Genomic DNA, 20,506 nt, shown 5'->3' on the forward strand with positions numbered 1-20,506 from the left:
GGAGGCGTGTCTCAGCTCTCCCTATCACAGCTCAGGAGGCGTGTCTCAGCTCTCCCTATCACAGCTCAGGAGGCGTGTCTCAGCTCTGCCTATGACAGCTCAGGAGGTAGTTGAAGGATGAAACTGAGCATGTGCGGCCTTCTCAGTGAGCAGGACAAAGAAATAAGAAAAAAACAGCAGGAGGCGCTATACAGATATATTTTATTGAATAGCTCAGGGGCTATGCTACATTTTAAATTACATGCAATTACAAAAGTATTCAGATCCAGCTGCTGGTTTGAAAACTGTAGAATATATTTCGGAGGACATCCCCTTTAAAACCCACATAGTAGGAAATGAGAGGGATTTTTCTTAAGGGGGTATTCCACAGGATAGGAGATAACTATTAGTCAGGTGGGGGGTCCTACTGCTTGGACCACAACATTCACGAGAACAGGGGCCCAAAACCTCATGGAGCTCCACAGAAATTAACGGAGCGGGCGGCTGGCCATGCACACAGCCACTCCATTCATTTCTATGGGAGGTAGGAGAGCGCTGTACTTTGCCATTTCTGGAACTCCCATAGAAATTAATTGACATTTTAACGGACATTTCCGATCACCCGCTCTATTCATCTCAAGGGGGCTCCAGTGGGTTTGGGGTCCTGGTTCTCGTGATTGGTGGGGGTACCAGAGGTAGGACCCCCCACCAATCTAATAATTATCCCCTATCCTGTGGATGAGTTGATGACATGGACGAGCCAGTTTCTCCAGAGTGAGAGGTACGCCTTAAAGCGATGGGGTGTAGCAAGTACAGGATCCACCTCTCTAACATCTGTAAATTACCGCTTCAGTCAGAACCTGGCAAAGCCAGTACCTAAATGTCTGCTGTTATCCCTTTAAGAGTGGGTGTGCGGCCAAGTACAGGACATGGTCTATATTTTTGCTGAGATATGGATAGCATATGGATTATTTGTGCGTTTTCCACATTTGTATGTCCGTTCCACAAAAAATGATAGAATATGTCCGAAAAATACGGACCACTGACTAATTTAAGTCAATGGGGCCGGAAAAAAATAAAATAAAAATCAGACGGCACATGAATCGTATCTGTATTTTGTGGACCGCAAAACGGATACGGTCTTGTGCATGAGACCCAAGTCTTTTTACGTCCTTTTATGCCTTTGAATTCCCTAAATCTCCCTGACAACCAATGTGTCTGCCATTACAGCTACGTTATGGTCTGTCACCCAGCTTTCCCATGCTCCTGAGCTACAAATCTGCTTCGTTACGGAGCAATTAGGTGCCTGTGTAGGCGGTAATGGTGGCCATATCTGTTGTCAGCTAAAGGGTGGACAAGTCAAGGAGTTCAATGGATGGCTTTCAGTTGGCCGGAGTCTGGTGTGCGGTGGTGCCTACTGCAGAAGATGGCGGTCCTGACGGCTTGTCCCTTACAAAACACATACAGACAGAAGTCAAAAGAAGCAGCACAAGGCCGACACTCGCAGAGCACTGTCTACACACCTGACAACCCGAATCAGCGGCGGCTGCTAAGCATCACCCGAGCCGAGCATACGCCAAGTACTAATTACATTATATGAAGTCAATATGGTGAACATCTCGCCATCAATCTGCCGCTCGCTAATTGCATTTGATCTCTTTTAGCACGTTTCTTTCAAAACACAGGCTGGGAAGGAATATGCGGGACTTCATTTCTCTCCTCTGCACACAAGACTTGGGGATGGGAAGGTCGGAGACTTGGAAGTTCCCCCGTCAGGTCTCCCTTGCCATCCCCGTCTCCTCCGCCTTCTGAGGTCCGCGTAGCTTCAAGAAGTTCATCTCCTCCGCGGAAAGTTTAGAGGTCAGCACAACGCGGTCGTAGTCAAAGCTTTGATCAAGAGAAAAGGGCTGAATGTCGTCGCCGAGATGCTGCGGGAGAGAAACGAGGGAAAGGAGGTCAAGGGTGGCTTCCAAAAAACACAGGCGTAAGTGAATCCCACATCGTGGGGCATTTAAGCACTGCCCCGAATTCCACAGCAAACTCCCTCTGTGAGTGGGCAGGGCTATCCTGCAAAAACCCTGACTATAGGAAGGGTAGCCGCTCAAATCTTGGCAAAATCTGCATGGTGTTCGAATGTCCTGGTCATGTTTGGTACCCACAGCTCCCACATTCCTAAAAAATACTGACAGGTTAAAGGGATTGTCTAAAAAATAGGCACTACTCCTGACCGTGGGCAGAATGGAGCTAAGCTGCAATACCAGACACAACCCATGGAGGAGAGGGCGCCATTTATTTATTTATTTATTTATTTATTTTAAGGGGGGGGGGTTCTATTCTTTTGAACCCTCTTTAATTGGCTTCAATAAATTGGGCCCTAGTGTGTGGGACATAAGAAAGGGGGAATATATAAAAAGTTGAATGTACGGTACTTAAAGGGGTCCTCCTATATGGCAAAATGATGGCATATCGCTTGGATATACCATCAGTATCAGATAGGTACAGGGCCCGCTCCTATCTCCAGGACAGGGACCCCGAAATGAACGGGCAGTGCACTGCGTATTCATGGCTTGTTCTCCATTCACTGCTATAGGACTGCTGGAAATAGACGAGCCAGCATTCGGCTATTTTCGGAACTCCCATAGTGGCGAACAGTGTGAATGGGGGGGGGGGGGGGGTAGACTACGTGTGCAAGGCTGCTTTCCTTCACCTTGGGGGCCCTGTTCTGGATATAGGAGCAGGACACACATATGACGCTGATGGCATATCCTAACGATATGCCATCAGTGTCCCAGATGGAATTGCCCCTGATGGCAGTGTCCCAGATGGAATTGCCCCCGATGGCAGTGTCCCAGATGGAATTGCCCCCGATGGCAGTGTCCCAGATGGAATTGCCCCCGATGGCAGTGTCCCAGATGGAATTGCCCCCGATGGCAGTGTCCCAGATGGAATTGCCCCCGATGGCAGTGTCCCAGATGGAATTGCCCCCGATGGCAGTGTCCCAGATGGAATTGCCCCCGATGGCAGTGTCCCAGATGGAATTGCCCCCGATGGCAGTGTCCCAGATGGAATTGCCCCCGATGGCAGTGTCCCAGATGGAATTGCCCCTGATGGCAGTGTCCCAGATGGAATTGCCCAGGATTTTGAGATTGATTGCCTATCCTCAATATAGGGCCATTAATGTCAGGTAGTTTGGGGTCCGACGTTCCGTACCCCCACTGATCCGCTGTTTGTGGCTCTGGCACAGGAACTACACTGCATAGTGGACAGAGCTGGTAACTGCAGGACTACTGCCATTCACTTCAATGGGTGCAGAGCTGCAGTTACCACCTCCGTCCACCGCGGAATGGACAGAGTTGTATAGTTTCCGCGCCACAGCCACCATGATACAACTGATCAGTGGGTCTGCGGGATGTCAGACCTCACCTATCTTCAGCATAGGCAAATATATATATCAAAATCCTAGACAACCCCTTTAAATGGGTTTTTCATTTACTTGAATGTGAGCAGAGTTGCAGCAACAGGGCCCAGTAATTGGCGAGGGCTTTAAATACAGATTTTGTTTTCCATTTTTGCAAAGCTTCTGTGCCCCCATGACAAAACTTTGTGACCCCGTTTTCTGGCAGATCAGTGTTATCATAGGAACGCTTTGTCTCCTATCAGATCTCTTCTTTCCTTTTCCCACCTGCTCTAGAAATAGCTGGATTCTGATTCTGACTGGTTGCCATTGGACAGCTCCGAGCCAGCGCTGGAACCAGTTTCGGTTGTATCTGGTCTCCTTGTTTTGTGAAAGCAATTCAAAAAGCAAAATGAAAGTTCTGCAAATTGAGTGACCTCCATCTGAAAATGGCCTGTTTATAAATAGTGCATAAATCCATTTGTATCATTGCCAGGATATTATTATGCAGAGAGAAATGCAATAAATGTGCTCTCGAAATTTATGAACCTCTCTGCTTTGCTTGTTCAGACACTCCATCTAGTGAGCTTAGGGTAAGATTATGGAGTGTGCCAGACGCCGGCGACTGGAAAATCTGAGCTACTGTAAATAAGAAAGAGGAGTCAGCTGGAGTTTACACCCCAGGAGGAAAGTGTGCAGGTCTGCGCGGAGGAGCGTATGCAGCGGCAAGCAGGAGGGGGTGGTCCACAGGGGGCAGGACACAGTGCAGAGGAGGGCGAAAGATGACCGGAGGGCAGGACTGGAAGGGGAGCAGAATCCAAACAGAATGGTTGGTGCAAGGTATAATGGACAAGAAGGTGCAAAACAGAAGGCATAAGAAGGTGCAAAACAGAAGGCATAAGAAGGGGCAAAACAGAAGGCATGAGAAGGCGCAAAACAGAAGGCATAAGAAGGTGCAAAACAGAAGGCATAAGAAGGTGCAAAACAGAAGGCATAAGAAGGTGCAAAACAGAAGGCATAAGAGGGCGCAAAACAGAAGGCATAAGAGGGCGCAAAACAGAAGGCACGAGAAGGCGCAAAACAGAAGGCACGAGAAGGTGCAAAACAGAAGGCACGAGAAGGCGCAAAACAGAAGGCACGAGAAGGCGCAAAACAGAAGGCACGAGAAGGCGCAAAACAGAAGGCATAAGAGGGGGCACAGCATCAATAAGAGGGCGCACAGCATCAATAAGAGGGCGCACAGCATCAATAAGAGGGCGCACAGCATCAATAAGAGGGTGCACAGCATCAATAAGAGGGCGCACAGCATCAATAAGAGGGCGCACAGCATCAATAAGAGGGCGCACAGCATCAATAAGAGGGGGCACAGCATCAATTAGAGGGCGCACAGCATCAATTAGAGGGCGCACAGCATCAATAAGAGGGGGCACAGCATCAATAAGAGAATGTAGAGCATAAATTAGAAGTTGTGGACCATAAATAGGATGCAGAGGTTATTTAAAAGGGTGCAAAGCATAATTTAGAAAATGCAGAGCATAAAAAAGAGGGTGCAGAGGATAAAGAGGAAGTGGGGCATGAATAAGAGGGTGTGGAGCATAAATAGGACGCAGAGGCTAAATAAAAGGGTACAAAACATAAATAAGAGGGTGCAAAGCATAAATTACAGGATGTGGAGCAGGGGCGTAGCTATTGGGGCCTGAACCCAGAAGGGGCCCACCCAGGAGGAGGACTAAAAGATTTTGTCAGGGCCCCTCAACAGTATTATACAATGACATTATATACAGAGGCACTGTAGGAAACAAACAGACGGAGAGGCTGCTGGGCCTCGTCTGAGAGCGACGTTGATTAGCCACAGGAGTGAGGGTTGCATGGGAGGAGGGGGGCTCCGTTGCAAAATTTGCTGTGGGGCCCAGTCATTCCTAGTTATGCCACTGATGTACAGCATAAATAGGATGCAGAGGCTAAATAAGAGGGCGCAGAGCAAAAATAAGAGGGCGCAGAGCAAAAATAAGAGGGCGCAGAGCAAAAATAAGAGGGCGCAGAGCAAAAATAAGAGGGTGCAGAGCAAAAATAAGAGGGTGCAGAGAATAAATAAGAGGGTGCAGAGCAATAAAAAGGGGGGGGCAGAGAATAAATAAGAGGGTGCAGAGCATAAAGAAGAGGTTGCAGAGCATAAAGAAGAGGGTGCAGAGCATAAAGAAGAGGGTGCAGAGCATAAAGAAGAGGGTGCAGAGCATAAAGAAGAGGGTGCAGAGCATAAAGAAGAGGGTGCAGAGCATAAAGAAGAGGGTGCAGAGCATAAAGAAGAGGGTGCAGAGCATAATTGTCAGGATGCTGCAAAAACAGAGCGTGCAGACCAGTAAGGAGAAAAGGGTGTTGACCGTGTCTACATAACAGTACAAGACATGCACAGCAAGACCTTACAGACAAAGACGACTAGTACAAAAATAAAAACCCTGCAGAGGGTGTAACATACAGCATAAGAGGATGCAGAGCCTGAAAGAAGAACGCAGGAGACATTGTGGAGCAGAACAAAGTAGACGCCGCGGAGCAGAGTGCAGGGGACGGTGCGGTGCGGAGGGTAGGAGTAGTTTTGAAGGGTGGCACAGAACAGAGCACAAAGGGTGGGATGGGCAGAGTACAAAGGAACTGAAGATAACAAGAACATACTCAGCAATAAGCACAGAGGACAGACCGACGCAAAATGCATTTATCAGGGATGCTCAACCTGCGGCCCTCCAGCTGTTGTAAAACTACAACTCCCACCATGCCCTTCTGTAGGCTGATAGCTGTAGGCTGTCCGGGAATGATGGGAGTTGTAGTTTTGCAACAGCTGGGGGGCCGCAGGTTGAGCATGCCTGCAGATGGAAGGAGACTTTAGTATATCCCACACTATAAAGGGGTGACGCAGTGTACCTCCTCTGCTGCACTCTCCGCCGCGGAGGAAGCGCGGTTCTGCACACACGTCTCTCTTACTATCGGCTCATTACCAGCAGCCAGCGCCAGGTCGGCCTCTCCAGGAAATAAAACTACAAACAGAAAAAAACAGAACGAGCTTTAGTAATTAATTACCATTCAACACTTTTTGGGGACTGCAGTGAATTTATATTTACGAGTCTATAACACTGCGCATCCTGAGCTTCCTGGTACATCATTAGAATATCAGAAATGCAAAACCATCGAAAATACTCTAAAAGGTGCCCTACTTATTAGATGAATGTCTGCCAAATCCTATCGATCTCAGTGGAAACAGCCAAGAGTTATGAAAGGAGATGATGAATGAGCTGGGGGGGGGAGCGGCCACCAAATAGGTGAGCGGAGACCCGCACCTACCACACCTTTATGGCATATGCAGTGGATGAAAATGCCCCTTTAAAGGGCAACTCAACCCAAAAGGATTTACAGCTTCCATCTTTAAATAGGACACTAAAAAACAAATCCCACTGACCAGACAGACTATAATAACCATAAAAGAGTCTCAGTCATGGCAGCAGCGACTAAGGCAAATAAACGCCAAGCAGAGAATAGGAGAGCGCGGCTCAAAAATTGTCAGGGCCTATTTTTAAAGTCAAGTTAAGTAACATAAACATGTTTGCAATTCTCCTCGGTGGAGGCCGCAAGAGCGGAGCAATCAGCCGGTGTTTACCGGGAGACGTGTCAGGTAGAGAACATCTCCGCTCTAAATTTAGCCCCGTGTGACAGTAAATGAAAGCGTCTAATCTGCAGGCTTCATTCTGCCGGGTAATGTTTAATCAAGCAGCGACTTCACCAGCGAAAAGCCTGACAGCAAGAATCAGGAGGGGCAGACGGCGGGAGGAAGAGGAGAGCGGCACAGAGTCCCAGGCTCTCGGGGCAGTCCACACGGATTTCACAGCGGACATCTAGGAGTCAGTCCGGTCCTGGTTTACTCAACCTCATAAAAGACCTGTAAGAACTCACTGAAGGATGCGGGGCTCCCCAACTCTGAGGTCACTCCGTGGCACCTCGTGGGGCTCCCAAACGCCGTGGCATTTCGCGGGGCTCCCCAACTCTGAGGTCACTCCGTGGCACCTCGTGGGGCTCCCAAACGCCGTGGCATTTCGCGGGGCTCCCCAACTCTGAGGTCCCTCCATGGGTCTGTCTGGGGCTCCCAAACTCTGTGGCACCTCACGGTGCCCCCCCAACTTTCTGGGAGGTCGCGGTGCCCCCCCCCCAACTTCATAAAAGACCTGTAAGAACTCACTGAAGAATGCAGGGCTCCCCAACTCTGAGGTCACTCCGTGGCGCTCCCAAACGCCGTGGCATTTCACGAGGCTCCCCAACTCTGAGGTCCCTCCATGGGTCTGTCTGGGGCTCCCAAACTCCGTGGCACCACGGTGCCCCCCCAACTTCCTGGGAGGCCGCGGTGCCCCCCCCCCTCCCAACTTCCTGGGAGGCCGCGGTGCCCCCCCCCTCCCAACTTCCTGGGAGGCCGCGGTGCCCCCCCCCCCTCCCAACTTCCTGGGAGGCCGCGGTGCCCCCCCCTCCCAACTTCCTGGGAGGCCGCGGTGCCCCCCCCCCCTCCCAACTTCCTGGGAGGCCGCGGGGCCCCCCCCCCCCCCCAACTTCCTGGGAGGCCGCGGTGCCCCCCCCCCCCCCCAACTTCCTGGGAGGCCGCGGTGCCCCCCCCCCCCTCCCAACTTCCTGGGAGGCCGCGGTGCCCCCCCCTCCCAACTTCCTGGGAGGCCGCGGTGCCCCCCCCTCCCAACTTCCTGGGAGGCCGCGGCGCCCCCCCCCCTCCCAACTTCCTGGGAGGCCGCGGTGCCCCCCCCCCTCCCAACTTCCTGGGAGGCCGCGGTGCCCCCCCCCCTCCCAACTTCCTGGGAGGCCGCGGTGCCCCCCCCCCCCCCAACTTCCTGGGAGGCCGCGGTGCCCCCACCCAACTTCCTGGGAGGCCGCAATGCCCCCCCAACTTCCTGGGAGGCCGCGGTACTGCTCCACAGGTTATCACCCCAGCAACCTGCGGATGATCACACATTTCACTTGCAGGGATGGACCTGTATGTCTAGAACACAGGAGTGTACTGAGCTGAGTGGCCGCATTGCTGAAAAAAGTTTTAATATATGCAAATTAGCCTATAGGAGCAATGGGGGCGTTGCCGTTACACCTAAAGGCTCTGGTCACTCTTTGCACTGCTGTGCCCTCTACTTTAGTTGAAAGGCAGTGAAAACATCACGTCTGGCCTTGTCAATTACAGTGCAGAGGACGTGGCAGTTGCAGAAAGAGCGGATAAGCCTCTAGGTGCAACGGCAACGCCCCCGTTGCTCCTAAAGGCTAATTTGCATATATTAAAACCCAATTTTTCTCAGCAAAGTGGGCACATATGAACATGGAACCAACACAGATTCCTTCAGCTGCCAAGCGCACATGTAACAGGTCAGCCAGTGTCATAGGTACAAAACTGCTGACAGATGCCCTTTAAGATATAGGGAAAACAGATTGTGAGCATTGCTGGGGACCAGGTTGGTAAAATACACGCATTGCTGAGGAATATACTGGCACAATAGACACAGTAATGAATGAGTAAACGATATATCTAGCACTCGGTATTCACTCCCAGTACAATCAGGGGCTGTGTCGGGGGCTTGATATCCTGGAGCCAATGGGCAGGGTCAAAACATGCAAAAAAATCAAAAGTAAGTAAAATCCTCAGAGTCTACCCGACGACCAAGGAAGACGAAAACCAGGGAGCTTAATTACCATGACACCATATAAAATACTGTAAAACTAGTTAAAACACTGATTTTCGATGGCGTTCCCCGATGATTGCAGAGCTCCGCTCCTTCAGACGGTCACAGTACTTTGCAGGTTACAAGCGGATTCGCACCAATTGAACATTTTTGCAAATACCAAGAAAATTAATTGGCGTTCATTCATTATGCAGCCCAATTACCATGAACCAAATAACTGCAGATCCACATCTCTCCCATCTCCCTCAGCCTTCGTGAATATTTGATCCCAGCACGCGCGCAGCTCTCTTGCCTATACTGACCTGAATAATTTCCGTTTCTTCTATATGTCTCAATATAGTTTTTCTCCAGGCAGCTGCTGAGGAGGAGACGGGGTGGGAGTTGGGGGTCTACATAAACCGTTCGTACCACCATGAAGTTGGCTGTTGGCACTTGAGCGGCATGGGCCCATGATGATCCTAATTAAGCTGCTAATTACATTCTCGGAGGAGGTGATTAATGAGCAACAGGAGTGCTTTGCAGGCTGCCAATGGCGGCAATGAGACAGAGATAATTGAGTAAGTATTGACGTCTGATGCTAGACAGTCTGCAAATTATTTTACAAGTTCCCCGGTTCAAAAGCCACTTTTAAGACAGAGTAAACCTTGAACTGAGCCAAGCAACCTAAGGCCATCTAGCCAACGTGGAACTACAAGGCTCAGCATGAATAGACAGATCTGTCAGCTCTCCTGTGCGGTGTAGTATAGAGGGTCTGTCATCTCTCCTGTGTGGTGTAGTATAGAGGATCTGTCAGCTCTCCTGTGTGGTGTAGTATAGAGGATCTGTCAGCTCTCCTGTGTGGTGTAGTATAGAGGATCTGTCGGCTCTCCTGTGTGGTGTAGTATAGAGGATCTGTCACCTCTCCTGTGTGGTGTAGTATAGAGGATCTGTCAGCTCTCCTGTGTGGTGTAGTATAGAGGATCTGTCAGCTCTCCTGTGTGGTGTAGTATAGAGGATCTGTCAGCTCTCCTGTGTGGTGTAGTATAGAGGATCTGTCAGCTCTCCTGTGTGGTGTAGTATAGAGGATCTGTCAGCTCTCCTGTGTGGTGTAGTATAGAGGATCTGTCAGCTCTCCTGTGTGGTGTAGTATAGTGGATCTGTCGGCTCTCCTGTGTGGTGTAGTATAGAGGATCTGTCAGCTCTCCTGTGTGGTGTAGTATAGATGATCTGTCGGCTCTCCTGTGTGGTGTAGTATAGAGGATCTGTCAGCTCTCCTGTGTGGTGTAGTATAGAGGATCTGTCAGCTCTCCTGTGTGGTGTAGTATAGAGGATCTGTCAGCTCTCCTGTGTGGTGTAGTATAGTGGATCTGTCGGCTCTCCTGTGTGGTGTAGTATAGAGGATCTGTCAGCTCTCCTGTGTGGTGTAGTATAGATGATCTGTCGGCTCTCCTGTGTGGTGTAGTATAGAGGATCTGTCAGCTCTCCTGTGTGGTGTAGTATAGAGGATCTGTCAGCTCTCCTGTGTGGTGTAGTATAGAGGATCTGTCAGCTCTCCTGTGTGGTGTAGTATAGAGGATCTATCAGCTCTCCTGTGTGGTGTAGTATAGAGGATCTGTCGGCTCTCCTGTGTGGTGTAGTATAGAGGATCTGTCAGCTCTCCTGTGTGGTGTAGTATAGAGGATCTGTCAGCTCTCCTATGTGGTGTAGTATAGAGGATCTGTCGGCTCTCCTGTGTGGTGTAGTATAGAGGATCTGTCAGCTCTCCTGTGTGGTGTAGTATAGAGGATCTGTCAGCTCTCCTGTGTGGAGTAGTATAGAGGATCTGTCAGCTCTCCTGTGTGGTGTAGTATAGAGGATCTGTCAGCTCTCCTGTGTGCTGTAGTATAGAGGATCTGTCGGCTCTCCTGTGTGGTGTAGTATAATAGAGGATCTGTCAGCTCTCCTGTGTGGTGTAGTATAGAGGATCTGTCAGCTCTCCTGTGTGGTGTAGTATAGAGGATCTGTCAGCTCTCCTGTGTGGTGTAGTATAGAGGATCTATCAGCTCTCCTGTGTGGTGTAGTATAGAGGATCTGTCGGCTCTCCTGTGTGGTGTAGTATAGAGGATCTGTCAGCTCTCCTGTGTGGTGTAGTATAGAGGATCTATCAGCTCTCCTGTGTGGTGTAGTATAGAGGATCTGTCGGCTCTCCTGTGTGGTGTAGTATAGAGGATCTGTCGGCTCTCCTGTGTGGTGTAGTATAGAGGATCTGTCAGCTCTCCTGTGTGGTGTAGTATAGAGGATCTGTCCGCTCTCCTGTGTGGTGTAGTATAGAGGATCTGTCGGCTCTCCTTTGTGGTGTAGTATAGAGGATCTGTCGGCTCTCCTGTGTGGTGTAGTATAGAGGATCTGTCAGCTCTCCTGTGTGGTGTAGTATAGAGGATCTGTCAGCTCTCCTGTGTGGTGTAGTATAGAGGATCTGTCAGCTCTCCTGTGTGGTGTAGTATAGAGGATCTGTCGGCTCTCCTGTGTGGTGTGGTGTAGTATAGAGGATCTGTCGGCTCTCCTGTGTGGTGTAGTATAGAGGATCTGTCAGCTCTCCTGTGTGGTGTAGTATAGAGGATCTGTCAGCTCTCCTGTGTGGTGTAGTATAGAGGATCTGTCAGCTCTCCTGTGTGGTGTAGTATAGAGGATCTGTCAGCTCTCCTGTGTGGTGTAGTATAGAGGATCTGTCAGCTCTCCTGTGCGGTGTAGTATAGAGGATCTGTCAGCTCTCCTGTGCGGTGTAGTATAGAGGATCTGTCAGCTCTCCTGTGTGGTGTAGTATAGAGGATCTGTCAGCTCTCCTGTGTGGTGTAGTACAGAGGATCTGTCAGCTCTCCTATGTGGTGTAGTATAGAGGATCTGTCAGCTCTCCTGTGGTGTAGTATAGAAGATCTGTCAGCTCTCCTGTGTGGTGTAGTATAGAGGATCTGTCAGCTCTCCTGTGTGGTGTAGTATAGAGGATCTGTCAGCTCTCCTGTGTGGTGTAGTACAGAGGATCTGTCAGCTCTCCTATGTGGTGTAGTATAGAGGATCTGTCAGCTCTCCTGTGTGGTGTAGTATAGAGGATCTGTCAGCTCTCCTGTGTGGTGTAGTATAGAGGATCTGTCAGCTCTCCTGTGTGGTGTAGTATAGAGGATCTGTCAGCTCTCCTGTGTGGTGTAGTACAGAGGATCTGTCAGCTCTCCTATGTGGTGTAGTATAGAGGATCTGTCAGCTCTCCTGTGTGGTGTAGTATAGAGGATCTGTCAGCTCTGCTGTGTGGTGTAGTATAGAGGATCTGTCAGCTCTCCTGTGTGGTGTAGTATAGAGGATCTGTCAGCTCTCCTGTGCGGTGTAGTATAGAGGATCTGTCGGCTCTCCTGTGTGGTGTAGTATAGAGGATCTGTCAGCTCTCCTGTGTGGTGTAGTACAGAGGATCTGTCAGCTCCCCTGTGTGGTGTAGTATAGAGCAGTGTTTCCCAACCAGTGTGCCTCCAGCTGTTGCAAAACTACAACTCCCAGCATGCCCGCACAGCCAAAGGCTGTCCGGGCATGCTGGGAGTTGTAGTTTTGCAACAGCTGGAGGCACACTGGTTGGGAAACACTGGTATAGAGGATCTGTCGGCTCTCCTGTGTGGTGTAGTACAGAGGATCTGTCAGCTCTCCTGTGTGGTGTAGTATAGAGGATCTGTCGGCTCTCCTGTGTGGTGTAGTACAGAGGATCTGTCAGCTCTCCTGTGTGGTGTAGTATAAAGGATCTGTCAGCTCTCCTGTGCGGTGTAGTATAGAGGATCTGTCCGCTCTCCTGTGCGGTGTAGTATAGAGGATCTGTCAGCTCTCCTGTGCGGTGTAGTATAGAGGATCTGTCAGCTCTGCTCTCCTGTGTGGTGTAGTATAGAGGATCTGTCAGCTCTCCTGTGTGGTGTAGTATAGAGGATCTGTCAGATCTCCTGTGTGGTGTAGTATAGAGGATCTGTCAGCTCTCCTGTGTGGTGTAGTACAGAGGATCTGTCAGCTCTCCTGTGTGGTGTAGTATAGAGGATCTGTCAGCTCTCCTGTGTGGTGTAGTATAGAGGATCTGTCAGCTCTGCTGTGTGGTGTAGTATAGAGGATCTGTCAGCTCTCCTGTGTGGTGTAGTATAGAGGATCTGTCAGCTCTCCTGTGTGGTGTAGTATAGAGACGATCTGTCGGCTCTCCTGTGTGGTGTAGTATAGAGGATCTGTCGGCTCTCCTGTGTGGTGTAGTATAGAGGATCTGTCGGCTCTCCTGTGTGGAGTAGTATAGAGGATCTGTCAGCTCTCCTGTGTGGAGTAGTATAGAGGATCTGTCAGCTCTCCTGTGTGGTGTAGTATAGAGGATCTGTCAGCTCTCCTGTGTGGAGTAGTATAGAGGATCTGTCAGCTCTCCTGTGTGGTGTAGTATAGAGGATCTGTCAGCTCTCCTGTGTGGTGTAGTATAGAGGATCTGTCAGCTCTCCTGTGTGGTGTAGTATAGAGGATCTGTCAGCTCTCCTGTGTGGTGTAGTATAGAGGATCTGTCGGCTCTCCTGTGTGGTGTAGTATAGAGGATCTGTCAGCTCTCCTGTGTGGTGTAGTATAGAGGATCTGTCAGCTCTCCTGTGTGGTGTAGTATAGAGGATCTGTCAGCTCTCCTGTGTGGTGTAGTATAGAGGATCTGTCAGCTCTCCTATGTGGTGTAGTATAGAGGATCTGTCAGCTCTCCTGTGTGGTGTAGTATAGAGGATCTGTCAGCTCTCCTGTGTGGTGTAGTATAGAGGATCTGTCAGCTCTCCTGTGTGGTGTAGTATAGAGGATCTGTCAGCTCTCCTATGTGGTGTAGTATAGAGGATCTGTCAGCTCTCCTGTGTGGTGTAGTATAGAGGATCTGTCAGCTCTCCTGTGTGGTGTAGTATAGAGGATCTGTCAGCTCTCCTGTGTGGTGTAGTATAGAGGATCTGTCAGCTCTCCTGTGTGGTGTAGTATAGAGGATCTGTCAGCTCTCCTGTGTGGTGTAGTATAGAGGATCTGTCAGCTCTCCTGTGTGGTGTAGTATAGAGGATCTGTCAGCTCTCCTGTGTGGTGTAGTATAGAGGATCTGTCAGCTCTCCTATGTGGTGTAGTATAGAGGATCTGTCAGCTCTGCTGTGCGGTGTAGTATAGAGGATCTGTCGGCTCTCCTGTGTGGTGTAGTATAGAGGATCTGTCAGCTCTCCTGTGTGGTGTAGTATAGAGGATCTGTCAGCTCTCCTGTGTGGTGTAGTATAGTGGATCTGTCGGCTCTCCTGTGTGGTGTAGTATAGAGGATCTGTCAGCTCTCCTGTGTGGTGTAGTATAGAGGATCTGTCAGCTCTCCTGTGTGGTGTAGTATAGAGGATCTGTCGGCTCTCCTGTGTGGTGTAGTATAGAGGATCTGTCAGCTCTCCTGTGTGGTATAGTATAGAGGATCTGTCAGCTCTCCTGTGTGGTGTAGTATAGAGGATCTGTCAGCTCTCCTGTGTGGTGTAGTATAGAGGATCTGTCAGCTCTGCTGTGTGGTGTAGTATAGAGGATCTGTCAGCTCTCCTGTGTGGTGTAGTATAGAGGATCTGTCAGCTCTCCTGTGTGGTGTAGTATAGAGGATCTGTCAGCTCTCCTATGTGGTGTAGTATAGAGGATCTGTCAGCTCTCCTGTGTGGTGTAGTATAGAGGATCTGTCAGCTCTCCTGTGTGGTGTAGTATAGAGGATCTGTCAGCTCTCCTGTGTGGTGTAGTATAGAGGATCTGTCGGCTCTCCTGTGTGGTGTAGTATAGAGGATCTGTCAGCTCTCCTGTGTGGTGTAGTATAGAGGATCTGTCAGCTCTCCTGTGTGGTGTAGTATAGAGGATCTGTCAGCTCTCCTGTGTGGTGTAGTATAGAGGATCTGTCAGCTCTGCTGTGTGGTGTAGTATAGAGGATCTGTCAGCTCTGCTGTGTGGTGTAGTATAGAGGATCTGTCAGCTCTCCTGTGTGGTGTAGTATAGAGGATCTGTCAGCTCTGCTGTGTGGTGTAGTATAGAGGATCTGTCAGCTCTGCTGTGTGGTGTAGTATAGAGGATCTGTCAGCTCTCCTGTGTGGTGTAGTATAGAGGATCTGTCAGCTCTCCTGTGTGGTGTAGTATAGAGGATCTGTCAGCTCTCCTGTGTGGTGTAGTATAGAGGATCTGTCAGCTCTGCTGTGTGGTGTAGTATAGAGGATCTGTCAGCTCTGCTGTGTGGTGTAGTATAGAGGATCTGTCAGCTCTGCTGTGTGGTGTAGTATAGAGGATCTGTCAGCTCTGCTGTGTGGTGTAGTACAGTGGATCTATAGCCCTACTTTGCAAAACCAATTAGCTATTTAATCAACACTCGTGAAATTTTAACATAAAACGTTGGCTCCCACTGAAAACAATGATCGGGTGGAATCCACACAAAAAACTCTGTGTAAACTTACTCTAGGGGTGACTGCTTGTAGAAGGGAGTCCCTCATTCGAGACCTCTATAGAGTAACTGCAAAGAGAGTCTCTCCGGAGGACTCGGCGTCTCCATACATTACAAAGACAGCCCGGTTCTTTCAACATGAATCATGCAATATTTCTCCTGCGGGGGCGCTGTCTTGTTTTGAGGTTCCACTGCAGCTTAGAGGGGTTCTCCTGGAATGATTTAAAATGGCTGCCAGCAACTGGTCCTAGAATGTAAGCAGGATGGTTGCCTTGGCTTGAATTGCTGCCTGTCAGGCTGCTCAGCCAAGATGGCATATCACAGGCGGGTCTGCATCATCACCATCTATGGTAGAGCAGCGCAGTGTGTAATGAGACCCTGCGCAATCACTAGGCAGCTCTGCAAGTCGTGGCAACCAGTCTTGCCGATATTCTTGGACAGGGTGCTGGTAGCCATTCTAAATCATTCCCAGAGAATCCCTTTAAAAAGGGGGATTCTCCAGGATTTAACCCTTGGATAGGTCATCAATATCAGATCGGCAGGGGTCTGCGACACCCATCCCCAGCCGATCGGCAGTTCAGGAGTAGCTCCAGCACCGGGACTTCACAGCTCTGTCCACCATGCGGCGCACGGGGCTGGTCAATGCGGCGCTGCTCCCATTCCCTTTAAAGGCACGTCACAATGAACAAAGCTTCTGCCGGGTACTGACCGCCTTATTTCTAAAGACAAGAATAAGAACGTACCAACACTTGGACTCGTCTCGTCGTTGTCCGAGTCGGGGTCGATATCTGAAGAGTTGAAATAATTGTCCACCTGGGAGAAAAATAAGATGACGACCGGAAATCTGTATTCGTCAAGGTCAATAGCAATGAAGACGGCAGCAGTCTGTAGACTCACGGCAAAACCACGTATCCCGCCTCGTGGAGCTGGGGGGCCACAGGACAGTATGGGTGCAAATGAAAGGAACTCACTTAAAGTGGACCCGTCGCCTCTCCTGACTTGTCTGTATTCCCTGTGCATCAACAATTCTGCAGAGTCTTTTCATAGAACTCTGTGTTGGTCCATTCCTCTATTATGCCTACTAAAAGTTTATTAATGGATCTGCAACTGGGTCACTCTGGCAGCACTGACGAACGGGCACAGCCCCACGTTACTTGGCCTTTGTGGTTTTTATGCACCCACAACTGTGGTTTTAATAAAGCGAACGATCTTTGGAGGAAGCTCTGGATGAAAGTCATCTTTCTTCTATCGCAGGGATTAGCAACCTTCTGCACTCCAGCTGTTGTGAAACTACAATTCCCAGCATGCTCCATTCATTTCTATGAGAGTTCTGAGAAGAGGAGAGTAAATATGCATGTTGGGAGTTGTAGTTTCACAACAGCTGGAGTGCCGGAGCTTGCCTACCCCTGTTCTATCGGATTCCTGCTCTGACTGGACAGCGTCAGACTGAACTGGGGAAAGCCACAGAGCAGCAGATGTATTAATCAACTTCTAGTAGCAGTAATTGAGGAACATATGAAAATATGCTCCAGAATCTTTATTGCATGGGAGAATAAAATTATTTACTAAAAACAGACATGTCAGGAGAGGTGACGGGTCCTCTTTAAAGAGAACCTGTGGGAAACATCATGATGCCCTTTCTGGGGGCAGCATGAGCCAGTGACTGGGCATTTGAAGCATGGCTCGATGCCAGGACAACGTGTCAGCTCAGAGAAACCCAGGAACACTTACCTGTACTCTGCCAGAATAGGTAAGGCTGTGGAAATGACCCGCAGTAGTCCCTTCACCAATTGTCAACTGTGTAAAAAAAAAAAAGAAAAAAAAAAAAGAACTACAAAAAATACACCAACATGGAGAACACACGCTCCATAAGTCAGGAGCTCCAACTGGTTGGGCAGCATGAAACTGCTGACAGGTTCCCTTTAAGAGTGATGGCCTACCCTTAGGACAGAGCATCCAGATTTTATTGCTGGGGTCTGAATCAATGGAATGAAGGGGCCCCCCAACTTTAATTACCCGACACAGCACCAAAAAGGAGGGTTGTGGCTGCACATGGTACTGCAGCTCGGTGGCTTCGGCCTGCAAATCGTTGGGGTCCTGGGAGTTGGGACACCCAGAAATCAAGTATTGATGGTCATTCCTACAAATATTTAAAGGGGTTCTCTGGGCTTTTAATATTGATAGGTCATCAATATCAGATCGGCGGGGGTCCGACACACGGCACCCCTTCTTTCTTCCAGCTTGGTGCTGCTATGTCTACGGCAAAGCAGCAACGAGCAGGAATAGAGACGACACGTGCACACTGCGCGCGCCGTCTCCTCATACAGCTGATCGGCGCGGGTGCCGGGTGTCGGACCCCCCGCCGATCTGATACTGATGACCTATCCTGAGGATAGGCCATCAATATTAAAAGCCCGGAAAAACACCTTTAAACACATTGAAAACCCTGTTAGGTAACAGCCGGTCTAATACTGTCTGACCTTCACAGACTTCAGGGTCAAGCAGCGCGAATTTCTGAAACAGGCTGAGCAGAGGACGCAAGGATGACAGTGGAGTGACCACGTACCTGCTCGGGTTCATCTTGTTCGTGGTCTACATCTGTCGTATCTTGTGTCCCGTGTGTGGTCTGTACCTTCTGTATTTGGGAGCCATCAGACATGACCTCCGGAAGCTGCCTACGAGCTCCTAGTAAGTAAATACAATGGTGAGAAAGATCTATCTGAAAAAAAAATAGATATGCTCTGTGGCAAATTAAGTTTAAAGCTTAATGTACATTGTATGCCGCTGTTCCCCCGCTTATCTCCGCGGTCCCGGGGGCGCCGCGCTCAGCGGTGACCTGTGGCCGATGCTTCCTTTTCACAGCTGCGGTCCTGGGCTCTGTTCCTGTAGGTGTTAGGCTAGTCGCCCGACAGATAGGGGACAACTACACTGCGACATTTTGTTGCACCGATGTCACATGACAATTTTTATAATGATAGTCTATGGTGTCGCAATGCGACATGCTGCGATGCGACGCTAGTAAAAAATGCATCTCAAATGGATTTTTTTCGACTGTTGCGTCACAGTCGCAGCATGACGCAGTGCGACACCATATAGACTATCATTATAAAAATTGTCGTGCGACAAATGTTGTCGTTTAGACCTAGCCTTATTGCTTTTGTGGATTCCGCTCCACAGCTTCCACTCAGCCCTGGACACAGCATGAGTTCGGCTGGTTTCGTGTTACACTGCTCGATGGGCGGAGCTGTCTGGGTTAGGTCAGGTGACCTCGCTGACCAACTCTGGCTCTCCTGCAGGTATTTAAGTGGCTCAGCCCCGTTCCCAGATGCCTCAGTGTCAAGGTCCTTGAGTTTGCTGGTTCCCGATACTCTCGTGTGCTCCGGATCTACACTTCGTCCCTGGAATCTGCTTATCGTCTGCCTGCTTGCTTTGTCTCTCCTGTTGCCGACCCGGATTGCCTGACCTGTACCTGTGACGCCTGCCCTGACCTATTGCCTGCCTGACCACGTCTCTCTGCCTTATCCTTTGGTCCTGCACAGTTGCTCCTGGTAGCATCTCTGCCCACCTGACTACGCTGGTACTTCCGGTACCTCCTGGTCCACCTGGACCAACAGCCACTGACTCGGGAACTGCTCTGGAGTAGCCCCTGGTAACTACCTTAACGGCTCAAGCCTATCCTCACCATCTGAGGCTCTAGTGAAAACAAAGTAGTTGCTTAGACATGCCCCTCCAGAGTATAGCCAGTCAGTGGCACAGTGGGTTCACACCAGCTGATCCGTGACATTTACAATGACATATTAAATTACTGTTTAAACCATTTGGAGATACTGGTAAGCTTAAAGGGGTTGTCTGTGCCATGAATAATATTCAACTTTTTTTTTTCAAACCAGCACCTGGATCCGAATAATTTTTTTAAATGCATGCAATTAAAAAGTTTGCATAGCCACCGAGTTATCCAATAAAATGTATTGGTATAGCGCCACCTGCTGTTTGTTCCTTTCCTTTTTTCTCCGTCCACCTAGCTGGGATCCACACCTGACACTGAAGGCATATCCTAGAGATATGCCATCAAAGTCTGAGATGACACAACCCCTTTAACCAAGGGATAACTGCTTTAACCGTAAGCATAACTCTAGCAACCAGTGTCAGGTGACTGTTGCCTAGGCGAATATAATTATGGGATGCATCAAAATAGGCATAGATGCTCATGACAAGGACATAGTTTTGCCTTCATACCATTCTCACGTGGTGTACAAGAAGGACGCCAGACATTGGTCATCAATCCTGGGATTTATCAGCATTCTTCTAGATAGATTCTCTAGGTAGATCTTGAATTGAATATCAATGGTTTCTTACTACGAATGTCAAGAAAATATCAAATGCCGATGAGGTTCTCGGTTATTTTCACGCCTACTACAAACATATCATTCCTAAAATTTCATCTAAATAATACCCTGCCTGCCGCAGATGCTCCTTTCGAGATATATCCTCTCACTTGCTTGCTGATTACCATACCTCCGGTGGTGGCCATCTGAATGGAGGCCTATTTTTACCTTTCCACTACATGTGCCGTGAAGCGCTTGATCAAACGTCCTCTGGAATTAAACACTAGGGGGCATGACGGCATGATTAAAAAAAATAAAAAAATGTTTTATGCTGTAGCGAGATGCATGGGCTCCTGGCCCCCTACTCCTTCTCTCTCCCCGCTGCTTGTTACCTTCTGCTAAACCCCTCATAAAAGTTTCATCCTTGCTTAAGCTCCTTTCGTCAAGACAAAGGGACATCTGTTCCGAGATGGCCCTTCACAGCCGGATATGTATCAGCTATGAAAATAATATTCCTCTGAAGATGGAAAAAAAAAAATCCTGCGGTCTTCAAACTTAGCTCTTCACATCAAACAATAAAAGGGAATCTTTCATTCTAATGGGGTGTATATGGTCTCCAGAAGAGAAGACAATTCCGAGCTTATTGCCTATATCCTCGAGACTCAAGCCAACATCAATTACTAAT

General features: G+C 49.3%; 1 protein-coding gene across 3 annotated transcripts in view; it reads right to left on the reverse strand.

The window, feature by feature from the left end:
- Positions 1 to 360: 360 nt before the first annotated feature.
- Positions 361 to 20,506, reverse strand: part of LOC120980865 (intraflagellar transport associated protein) — a 31,018-nt gene continuing 10,872 nt past the window's right edge. For all 3 annotated transcript variants that reach the window (XM_040410214.1, XM_040410215.1, XM_040410213.1), the window contains exons 3-7: positions 18,063 to 18,181; positions 17,228 to 17,293; positions 16,240 to 16,309; positions 6,290 to 6,402; positions 361 to 1,907 (exon numbers count right to left, since the gene is read on the reverse strand). In XM_040410214.1, the coding sequence (XP_040266148.1) occupies positions 1,752 to 1,907; positions 6,290 to 6,402; positions 16,240 to 16,309; positions 17,228 to 17,293; positions 18,063 to 18,181 (524 nt within the window). In that variant the 3' untranslated portion in view covers positions 361 to 1,751. The remainder of the gene's footprint in view (positions 1,908 to 6,289; positions 6,403 to 16,239; positions 16,310 to 17,227; positions 17,294 to 18,062; positions 18,182 to 20,506) is intronic.

The sequence above is a fragment of the Bufo bufo genome, chromosome 10 (assembly GCF_905171765.1).
Source record: "Bufo bufo chromosome 10, aBufBuf1.1, whole genome shotgun sequence".
NCBI lineage: Eukaryota > Metazoa > Chordata > Amphibia > Anura > Bufonidae > Bufo > Bufo bufo.